Genomic DNA, 12,091 nt, shown 5'->3' with positions numbered 1-12,091 from the left:
CAATAATAAGGATATTTGATTTAAAATTTTTCATGTTACTTGATACATGTGCTGACTGAAAAGGAATGTGTTCTCCTTCATTCTGGTTATAGCAGGGATCCACAAACTATTGTCAACCTAAAAGGAAGAGGCTGAGGCAAAATTAATAAAGTAGAGAGTTTATTTGGGCCAAGGCTGAGGATCCCAACCCAGCAGAATAGATTCAAGTTGCCCTGAATTTACACAGTCCAATTAGCAGCAGTTACAAGTGGGTTTTGTTTAGTTTTTGTTTGTTTGTTTGTTTGTTTGTTTGTTTGTTTGAGATGGAGTCTCACTCTGTTGCCCAGGCTGGAATTCAGTGGCACAATCTCGGCTCACTGCAGCCTCCGCCTCTTGGGTTCAAACAATTCTCCTGCCTCAGCCTCCCGAGTAGCTGGGATTACAGGCGTGCACCACCATGCCCAGCTAATTTTTGTTTTTTTAGTAGAGACAGGGTTTCACCATGTTGATCAGGCTGGTCTCGAACTCCTGACCTCGTGATCTGCCTGCCTTGGCCTCCCAAAGTGCTGGGATTATAGGCATGAGCCACCATGCCTGGCCACAAGTGGATTTTTTAAAGGCAAAAGGGGGTAGGCAGGGAGTGGGCTGATACAAAGTTATTTGTCAGGAATTCTCATTGATTTACATTGAATAACACTGACTAGTGTTGGCTATCCATTGTTAAGCTGTAGGGTGTGGGTTATAGTGTCTTGTGTGGCATTATTAGGTTACTTTATAGCCTCTTGTAGCAATAACAAGCAGTTTCAAAAAATGAATACATAGCTCAAAGAGGGGAATAGGATGTGATTGCAGTCTCATTTTAATGCCTCTCTGGGCCTGATAATGAAAAGGACTTCATTCCTCAGATAAAAGTTTTTTTCTTGTTTTTTTTCCTTGCTGTACGTGGCCCATGAGCCAAATGTGGCCTGCTGCCTGTTTTTATAAATAAATTTTACTGGTGCACAGTCATGCTCATTTGTTTACATGGTGTGGATGGCTGTTTTCCTGCTACAAAGACAGAGTTGAATACTAATGACAAAGACTGCATGGGCTGAAAGCCTTAATTATTGCCGGCCCCTAGATTATAGAAGAGCATTAGGGCACTGAACCTCCAGATCTGACCCCATTCCTAGCTTCTGGGACTGTGGGCAAGTTACTTAACTCTTTTAAGCTTTAGTTTCCTCATTTATGAAATGGAGGATAATGAGGATTAAATGTTTTAATTAGATAGTATATTTAAAACCAGTACTGTCCTTGCCCCCATGCACTGCGAATATTGTGGACAGGCCCATACAAAGCACTTAGCGCAGTGCCCGCCACACAGGAAGTGCTCCCTAGACACGCAAACACATAATGCAGCTAAATATTTGTGGTGTTAGCTTCCTTATTCTTGTCTTCTGCCACTTTGTGGCCATTGCGCTGGAGCTGTTGGAATCCCAATGTTCTCATTCCCCTTTGTTCTGCCAGGTGGCAGCTCTGTTCCTACAGGGAGGCAGAAAATGACTATTGAGATGTCATGAATTCAGTAGTTGGGAAGAAAGTAGGTGATGTTGTGTGATAAGGTGTTAGGAACACAGGAATCAGCTGGTCAAGCCAAATCCTCTACAGCAGGACTGCACATGGAGTGTGGGCTCTGAAATTTGAAATTCCTGGGTTTATATCTTTGCTCTATTATTTACTAGATGGGTGACCTGGAAACCAAAAAGTATCTGAGCCATGTGTGAATGAATTTGGAGAAGTATTTTGCCAAGATTAAGGACATGCCTGGAAGAAAGGAACACAGAATCACAGAAACAATCTGCAGTCTGTGCCTCTCTCCGAAGATGATTTTGAGGTCTTCAGTATTTAAAGGGGAAAAGCAGGCTGGAGGGGAAAGTGGGAATGTATGGTCACATGAATGAATCCTCATGTTGCCAGAGAAAAGGAGCAGATAGGGGAATGGTCAATTATGTATTCTTCTCACCCCCAGTAAATCAGCACTTTACATAAGATAAGGTGAACCTAGAGTAGCTATCTGTGGAGATAGTTAAGCTTTTATCTGTAGCTAACTGCTTAGTAACAAAAGGAAAGGTACTTTCTTGTATGAGTCAGCTTTCAACTTAATATTTTTTTCCCTTTGGCATAGTCAATTGGGGTCCCAAGACCTAACACTATCACAAGACTTAATTCAGCAAGCCAGTTAACCTTTTTCTTTAGTGTTTTCATGGGTTAAACATTAACAAAGGTGATCCATAGGGTTGTAAGGATGTATCGGCGTGGCACGTTCCCTATGCATTTCAGGTCTTCCTCAAATGTTAATGAGGCCTTCTGTGACCACCCACATTAAAATCTCAACCAATGTACATGCCCTATATGTTTTTTACTTATTCACTAGCTGTTATTCCCCACCCATGTGAATTCCACAAGGATAAGGATTATTGTCTCTTTTGTTCACTGATATGTTCTTGATATCTGCAGTAGTGTTAGGTACATAGCTAAATATCTGATGAATGAAAGAACGGAGCCCAGAAGGCTTCATAGGATGCCCTGCTCAGTTTGGGTTGGGAGCAGCTGCGGCTAGAGGAACAGGGGGCAAAGCAGGCTTATGAACTTGAGCAGCCATTGTGGTCAGGCACAGCAAATGACACCAGCAAGGTCAGTTGTACCATATAAGTAAGACTTATAGAAAGCTCCATACCTTTAAGGTTGAACAAGGGAGTTGTGGAAGTGAGAAGAGGTTTTTGGTTTGGGTTTTTGTTTTTACATTAGAGACTCTGTTCTGACAAGTGCAAGGCTCTTGCAAGATATCTGTGGCAGTCAAATCCAGTGCTTGTGGTGGGGGTTTGGGGAACATGGGTCTCCTTAAGCTCAAATCATCCTCCTCATTGGGGAGTAGGACAGTGACTCTCTTTGGCCGAACAGTGAACCCTAAACTTACGGAGCTGGACTAACCGACTTATGGGACTTGAAGGAAGAAATTAGAGCTCCAACTTGATTCCCAGGGTCTCCCAAGTCAGAAACCTCAAATGCTTCTCTGTTGTTTTTCTGCTCTTGATACAGAGAACAGAAGGTGGAGAAAAGTCAGAAACCTCAAATGCTTCTCTGTTGTTTTTCTGCTCTTGATACAGAGAACAGAAGGTGGAAAAAAAAAAAAAACAGCAGGTGTGTTTGGGAATGAGAATATTTAGTTGTTCCTATTAACTAGAGCAACCTGTTTCACTAGACTGGCGTTCTCTGATTGTGGAGCCTGTGTTTTATTATAAATATATGTTTAGTTCCTAGAATATTGCCAGCCACATAAAAGAAAGAATGAATAAAAAAGAGAACAAGTATATGGGCTGTATTTACTTGGGGCTGTATTAATACTTCTGTTAGTAATAGTTTCTAATATAGGATACCTTTACACAAGCTTGCTTCTTTCTGAAGATATTCTGTAATAATTGGCAGTTATGATTTTTGGGAAGAATCACACCTGTAATCCCAGTACTTTGGGAGGCCAAGGCAGGTGGATCACTTTAGTCCAAGAGTTCGAGACCAGCCTGGGCAGCATAGCAAAACCCCATCTCTACAGAAAAATACAAAAGTTAGTTGGGTGTAGTGGTGAACACCTATAGTCCCAACTATGGGGGAGGCTGAGGAGGGAGGATCACTTGAGCCAAGGAGGTTGAGGCTTCAGTGAGCCATGATCGCACCACTGCACTCCAGCCTGGAAGACAAAGTGAGACCCTGTCTAAAAAAAAAAAAAAAAAAAAATTCAGATTTCAACTAAAATCCACACAGCAATAATGGGTATAAACTGCAAGTTTATTTTCTTCTGTGTCCAAGTGGCAGGCAGGAAGTGTCTCTATGGGCACATAGATGATGTGAGGGACCACGTGGCACGAAGCCAAAGGCTTTTAGAGACGTAATGCTGATATACAAAGTGCTACTCAGATAACACATGAGCCCTGTACCTACCGGTAAAGCTAGGCATATCAATACAGCTTGTCTGTGATGAGCTCCAAGTTGTGAGGCTCAGGAGTTGGCCTGTGGGTAGATTTTCCAAAGTTTAAGGGCTTCAGCTGGCCCTGGAAACAGAGAACAGTCCTCCTTGGTGACCAGCATCCCTTCCAGGACCTGACGCAGAGCTTTCAGACACTGTCCCTACAAAGCTGTGATGTGACCTGTGGCAGCATAGACTCCAAATTTGGGCACATGGTGCCAATAGGGTTATACAATGACAGTGACATGAGGGAGCTTGGGTCAGAGGATCTGTTCAGGACCCAAAAGCTTATATGTGAGACTTCTCATGATGCCTCAGCTGCTAAAATCCAGGGCACTTTGAGCCTGCAAGATGACTCTATCATTCTCTACACTGAAGAAATAGCAAGAAATATTTCGATAAGACATAGCAAATATGCTAGTGCAGAGCTTCAGAGAACTAACATGTTAATGTTGTCCAAGGCAGGGGAGTTTCTGTTTGTTTCTCTAGCACAGGACAAGCTTCATATGAAGGTTAGTTTTGTAGGAGATAATTCTGGGGGGAAGCCATTGCACCCCCAAAGTAATCCTGTTCCTTCCACTCTGTTTTCCAGCATGGGCTACTGCATCCTTTTTGTGCATGGACTGAGCAAACTGTGTACTTGGCTGAATCGATGTGGGGCCACCACCCTGATTGTGTCCACTGTGTTGCTGCTGCTGCTTTTCTCTTGGAAAACTGTGAAACAGAATGAAATTTGGCTCTCAAGAGAGTCCCTATTCAGGTATGACTAGACAGATAAAAGTAAATATCTTCCTGCTTATTTCTTTGCTTACAAATTGTTTCCAAACAAATGAGGTAACATGGGCCTGGCAGTATTTACCAAGGAAAACTATCTTTAGTAAAAGTTTTAAATGGAAGATGTAATTTTATCTGGGGTTTTAACTTTAGAATTTTTAAATGACGTATAAAACTTAACATGAGCTCATTCTAAGTGAATTTATGAAAATAAGGCTCCTGGGAAAGTTTTTGAGTCTGTGAATTCAGATGGAAACAGTTTTAATGATGAGCGGGGCTGTAAAATCAGCTATAAACAAAGTGAAACCGATAAGCCTAATTTCATTGTTCAGTCAAGTGCATGCGAAAGGTGAGCACACAGCCAGAGGGAAGAGAAATGCAGTATCCTTCTTTAGAATATTCCAGCATGCTATGTTGTGATCTGTGACCTAGTTGCTTTATTTTGAACCTTAATTTTGAACATTCTTTGAGACTGCCACTCATGATGCTATGTTTCTGGGGCTTAGTCAGCCTCACTAAATGTCACAGCCCTGGTGACCTTCACCTGGCTCTCTTGGCATTGCCACACCTGACACCCAAACAGTATTTGCCCAATCTCCCAAGAATCCCCAGTCTGGGCCTCTTCCAAGCCACAAGTCCTCACTTATGGCCTGATTGGTCAATTTAGTCAGCATGATTTTTACTTGGTTTCCTGATTAGCTGGTACCCAACACTTATTCACTGGGGGCAAACAATTGAAGCAGAGCTGATATCACTTAAGAAAAGGGGAAACTGTTGGAAGAGGCTAGGAAAGCATACAGAATTGAAGGGAAGTGAAGAACCCGGCACGCCCAAGACAGGAAACAGGCATCTGGACAATCCCTCTTGAGCACCCTCTCAGAAACAAACAGGTAAACTTAACACTAGTTTTTTGGAAATACGCATCAAAGTCCTAAGAAAAGAAAGCTTTTTGGTTGAACTTAAGATTAGTCACATGCCTGCCCCTTGTCCCTAGCAGGGCACTGAGATGACTGACTGACCAAGAAGCCTCCTGTGAGTTCCATGGAGGGAGTTAGGGCAGGCAGAACCCCTTGGGATTCCACCCAGACTTCTCAAAGTGAGGCAACAGGGAGGTTCCCAGCAGGAAATCCAAGCACCTTAAGAACGGGGAATAATCTCTGGGCTGCCAAAAATAAATGAATGAGTGAATGAACAAATAAGACAGAAGTTCACTGCACTCTTCTACTATTTTTAAATAATGTATTTGATTTTGCTATAATATTTGGCAATATATATTTAAAATATATATTTTAAAAAATGTAAAACAAAAAGTCAGTCTGGCATGCATGTCCTATTATTTTATTTATGTATTATTACATATTATTGTCATGATCATCGTTATGATCATTTCAGTGGGTACTGTAGGAAGCTCAATGTAGTTTTTTGTGTGAATTGTTTTTTAATGCATCTTTTTTTCCCACACAGATCTGCAAAATCACTCTTAGGTATCAGATTCTGTTAAGTCCCTGTCATGCCCGTTTCTATTAAACACGATTCTCACAACAGACTCATTCCTTCCTTCTGCCTCATGCTAACTGAGGTCATTCTGTAAACACAGGGGTATTGAAGTTCAGTAATATAACTTCCTCTGAGTTCTGTTGGCATAATTTTTTTCTTCCTTTCTCTTTCAATAGTCAGAGCTTTTATGAGAAACTTCAAAACAATTCTGCCCTGTGCTAAACCTTCTGCCTGCATAAAGGTACTAACAGTGGTTGTATTTTCTAATGATGTTGACTGCTTAATCAGAGCAACTTTGGGAATGGATGTTGGCAGACTTAGTACTCAAACCCTTTACAGCTGATGCCAACGATGTAAAAAAAAGAAAAAAAAAATACCTGACTGACCTTGCATCCAGAAACTTCTATTGTTTTAGATGGAAGTATGTAGTATCTTCACATCAATTGATTTCTAAACAACAGCCATTCGACATTTGTCCTTAAAGAGATTTTGTAACTGAAGAGACCTTTGGTGGTCAAATGAAATTTTGTATAATGTGCAAATCAAAGCTATTGATATTTTTTAGAAATCTTTGCCTATTATCATTTATCTATGCCCTGAGAAAACTTTTAAGAATCTGAGACTTTAAAAGACTATTAAGACTGTTCTTTCTCCTTCAAGGCCAGAACAGATGTTTTTATGAATTCATCTGTGCTGAGTAATGTTCAGATCAGTCAAACAAACATTTACTGAGAATCTATGAGGCACGTTAAGGTTAGTGGTTGAGTGCGGGGTCTGGAGTTAAGCTTTCTGGCTCTGCTCCAAGTTCTGCCATTGAATAGCTGTGTGATCTTAGGCAAGTTACTTAACCACTCTGTGCCTTAGTGTCTTCATTTTACAATGTAAAATACTAATGTTTATCTGCTGAGTATAGTGTAAGAATAAAATAGTATGTGAAAGATGCACAGGACAGTTTCTGGCATGTGGGAAATGTTGTGTAAGGTTTTCAGATTGTTACTATGCAGTGTGTTCTAGGATGAGAGAGAGAGAGAGAATGTGCATAGAGGACCTGGGAATCTGCATGGGAGGCAACACATGAACATATTTCATTATAATGCAGTGTTAAACCCAGAACATTATGTAAGTACAGGTGGGTGGGTAGGTGACTAAGACCAATTCAGGCTGTCAAGGATTACGCTCTTGTAGGTCTGAGCTGAGTATTAAAAGAGGAGAAAACCCTAAATTAGCCATAATGGCCCAAAACACAAGCCGGCTGAGTTGAGTAAGAAAAATTTACAATAATTTCAGGGATGGTGATGCCCTTGGCAGAGACTCCATCTTCCCCTCTGTTCCAGACAATGAACCCATAGACCATTCCTAAAACATATGGCCTCACCGAGGCCTCTCTAATTATATGGGATGGTTTTGCCTGGCCTTTCCATGAGCAATCTTACAGAGTATCTTAAGATAGAACTTTGTGTTGAGAAAATACAAATTTTGGTCAAGCTCCAGCCTTTCCAGCGGAGGCCTCCTTTTACACAAAAGATCCCACTGTGTGATATATTTTTAGGAGATACAGATGCGGGGTTCCTGCACAATTTTATTTTATTTATTCATTGATTTATTTTTGAGACAAAGTCTCATTCTGTCACCCAGGCTGGAGTGTAGTGGCGTGATCATGGCTCACTGCAGCCTTGACCTCCTAGACCCAAGTGATCTTCTCACCTCAGCCTACCGAGGAGATGGGACTATTGGTGTGTGCCACCTCACCTGGTTAATATTTTTTTATGTTTTGTAGAGAACAGTTATCACTGTATTGCCCAGGCTGGTCTCTACACCTTGGCCTCCCTAAGTGCTGGGATTACAGACATGGGCCAATGTGCCTGGGCAAAACTTTTTCTATCAGCAAGAACCTTACACACAAAAAGCACAAGAACCCAGCACTTGTGTCTTATCAGAGGTGTGGACAGGGTAAATTGTCTAAGCTGAAATAGCCTTTACAGAAGCCAAGATTTGAACCCAAATCTGGTATAAAAATCAAAAGATACATAAACTTTGCCATGCCTATATTTTACATTGTGTTTTAACCTAAGCTAGCTCAAGTATAAGCAGAGAGAAAAAGATTTATGATCATAGCTGCAAGGCATATTTTCTTTAATTCTTACAGTAAGAAGCTGTTCTATGTGCTGAACTGGTAGGTAGATCACCGCATAGCTCTGGTTGGGCCTAGTGACAGCCCAGAACCCTACATTTGTTTGGAGTATATAAATATAATAACATAATTTGATTAGATTAAACCCTCTTCCCTCTCCTAATCTTCAAAATACCTGGAAAGGGACAAACATATTTCCTTTTGCATCCAGCTCAGGGTCTCTCTAAATCCCATTCCTGAACTGTTTAAGTGATCCACAGACCAGCAATTAACATTTATGGCCTAGATCATCTTCCTACTCTGTAGGAAAAACAGTAGTTCTCTTTCCCTTTCTCTGAATTGCTGAGGCAGAGAATTTAGAATACCTCCCAGGGAAAAGAATATAAACCAGGTACTGACAGATTCTTTTGTAAAGGTCAGATGGCAAATATTTTAAGCTTTGTGGGTCATACAGCCTCTTTTGCAACTATTTAACTCTGATGTTGTCTTGGGGAAAAGACTAAAGACAAAATGTAAACACATGGACACACTCATGGCCCACAGGCTGTGGTTTTGCTTGCCAATCATATAAACATTGTGATAGTGACATTCTAATGTTACTTCGGTCTTATGGTACTGATTTTGTTAAACATCAACTGTTGATCAACTTCACGATTGATTCTGACCATTTACTGGCCTTGGCTGAAATATCTGCTCAATGATTTATTGGGTCTGTAACCTTACAAAAAGGTCTTCATCTCTCTGAGCTTCAATTTCCTCATCTGTAATATGGGAGGCAGAGTAATACTACCTATTTGACAAGTTACAGGAAGGACTAAAGGAAATGATCCGTGGAAACTGTTGCTTAGCCCAGCACCTGATTTAAAGTAAGCATTCCATAAGTACTGTCCATCCTGTATGTGGCGTTATAAAATCTCAGGTCAAGGCAGGGGTCAGAATTGAGGAGAGTCACAAATTCTTCTTCCTTTCCTTTTTGCTAACCTCTGACTGAATACTACGAATATTTTTTTCATGTTTGTTTTGTAATTAGGAATTTGGGGATGGTCCTCCTGACCTATTGTCCAATGATGCCAACAAAACAAACTGATGTTCTAAAACCTTGGAGATACACCTGATTAAAGTAGCTTTTTTGTTATTTATCTAGTTTTCCACAATAAAAGGTGTGAGGGAGATATGTGAAATGCATGAATTTAAAATCCTGAGTTGAAAGGGAGATGTTTATTTATAATCACTCTTGTAATTATTAACGGGGTTTTGAGTTCAGTCATATAATTTATGAATATTATATTTCTCTGTGGAATAAATATGGGTATAGCTGGATGTTTCCGTGATAATAATTGGAAGTATGAAATTGAAGCATCAAAGAAGCAAACAGGGAGACTATTCCTGGAGGGAAGAGTGACCTGGCCAGTTAAGTTCCAGGGAAAGTGTTGCCTTTGGCTTGTTGTTTATTTTCCTTTTCTTCACAAACTGTTCATTTTGAAATGAAAGCCTAGAAAAACATAGCAGAAAAATATCACAGAGAGAACATAAAGGTCAAAACCCACAATGGGAAAAAGCAGTGTGTTCTTAGGATTTTAGTGACTCCACCCACTTCTGCTTGCCTGTTAGGAACATTATTACTTCCTCTTGCCATTACGAAACAATGCCCTGATCTCAGCAAGGACCATGTTTCCACAGGCCCAATTGTCTATTCCTCGGGTGGGGCGTAAGTTAGAATTACTGTGCTAATCACACAGAGAAAAGGATCAATTTCAATAAATATGTCAGTTGTATTCATTGCTATAATCACAGTTGCCTTCAAAACTTACCACTACCATGCGCTATTTAGTTCTAGATAGAAAAAGTCGGGAATTTTCCTTAATAGAAATTTGATTATTAATGCCATTACTAATACGCTTACTTGGCTAAATGTAATGCCAATATGACTAAATTTATGTTGGATACTATCATTTGAAAAATTATATTAAAATCCTAGCTACCTGTCATACATTTTAGTTACTTTTTAACATTCAAATAAGGAGATTTTATAAACCATAAAGATATCATAAATGAAAGATAGTGTTAGTATTTTAGCACCCACCTCCGAAAAGAAGTATCCACAATCTATATAGGAAATGCCTTTGGTTGTCGTACAAATGCAATACTGTCACTTATGACTGGACCACTGATCCTCTCTAAGGCTTGGCTCTCTCTTGTGTAAAATGAGAGGAAGACAAAGAAAATGAAATGGTCACCAGGGATCCTTTGGGTCCTCCTATTCTGTGTAGTGCGAGGATTGTGATTCCGGGTACCATAGGAGTGACAAGTTCTCATTAGGCCATAAGGAGGATGTGTCCTTCTTGGCTACTGGATGCCTCTTAAAAGCAGAGGAAGGGACCTCATTCTAGTACATGAGAAGCATGAGTATTTTCCTTTGTCTGCAGCAGGTTTTGTTCAGAGAACAGGGCAAATGTAGTTCTTGCCTCATTTTAGACCCAAAGGAAGCCAGCTCAGACATATGGAACCCCATCAGCAAGGTTTAAGTGAGTGAACAGAGAGGAGCTCTTCATAAAGGGTAAAGCACAAGATAGAAGATAGATGCTGATCTCTGTTTTCAGCAAAACCTGGAGTTGGTTCCCGTGACAGTTTAATACATTGCGCTTCACTAGATAGGCTAAAAAAAAAAAAACCTTTAGCAACTGTACATTTACAAATATACAACCTTCAGGCTATCTTATCAACCTCAGCTGGTGCCAACATTGGGCATTGATGATACTCCTTAGATACTCTCCATGCAGCCAGAATTTCATCAACACCATCTATGATATTATTTATCCTTCTTTTCAGACAGGGAATAAAATAGAGGAAAAGTAAAAGGAAGCAACCCTCTTTATTCCATGTTCTTTCTTTTTCCTTTTTTTAATTGTATAAAATTATGGTGTACAACATGTTTTGATATGCATATCCAGTGAAATGATTACTGCAGGTAAGCAATTTAACATATCCATTATCTCCTATAGTTACCTGTTTTTTTTCTTTTTTGTATTAATAGTAAGAGCACCTAAAATCTACTCTCTTTGCAGATTTAAAATATACAATACCATATTCTTAGCTATAGCCCTCTTTTTGTACATGAGATCTCTAGACTTAGTTGTCTACATAACTGAAAATTTGTACCCTTGGACCTATATCTCCTCATTTCCTCTCCTCGCCACACCTACTAACCATTATTCTGTTCTCATTTTCTATGTGTTCAATTTCGCTTATTAAGATTTCACATATAAGTAAGATCATGCAGTATTTTTCTTTCTGCATCTGGCTTTGCTTAGCGTAGTGTCCCTCAGGTTCACTTATATTGTTGCAAATGGCAGTATCTCTTTTTTAAGGCTGAATAATATTTCACTGTATGTATATACCACAAATTCTGTATCCATTCTGAGTGTCCATAGACACTCAGGTTGTTTCCATATCTTGGCTCTTGTGAATAAGGGGAAAGCTCCTTGACATAGGCCTCAGCTATGATTTTTTTGATGCAACACTAAGAACTCAGGAAGCTAAAGCACAAATACACAAATGGGACTCCATCAAACTAATAAACTTCCACACAGCAAAGGAAACAAGCAAAAAAGTGAAAAGACAACCTGTTGATTGGGATGAAATTATTTGCAAACTGTATATCCAATAAGGAGTTAATATCCAAAATATGTAAGCAACCCATACAGCTAAAT

At 39.9% G+C, this 12,091-nt stretch overlaps 1 protein-coding gene across 4 annotated transcripts in view; it reads left to right on the top strand.

Moving 5' to 3' along the window:
• Positions 1 to 12,091, top strand: part of TMTC1 (transmembrane O-mannosyltransferase targeting cadherins 1) — a 284,687-nt gene that overhangs the window by 193,582 nt on the left and 79,014 nt on the right. For all 4 annotated transcript variants that reach the window (XM_031650377.1, XM_031650376.1, XM_031650378.1 and 1 more), the window contains one exon: positions 4,572 to 4,739. In XM_031650377.1, the coding sequence (XP_031506237.1) occupies positions 4,572 to 4,739 (168 nt within the window). The remainder of the gene's footprint in view (positions 1 to 4,571; positions 4,740 to 12,091) is intronic.

This window comes from Papio anubis, chromosome 9 (genome assembly GCF_008728515.1).
Source record: "Papio anubis isolate 15944 chromosome 9, Panubis1.0, whole genome shotgun sequence".
Classification (NCBI taxonomy): Eukaryota; Metazoa; Chordata; class Mammalia; order Primates; family Cercopithecidae; genus Papio; species Papio anubis.
Note: the sequence above shows the minus strand (reverse complement) of the source record. Positions and strands in the feature narration are given on the sequence as shown.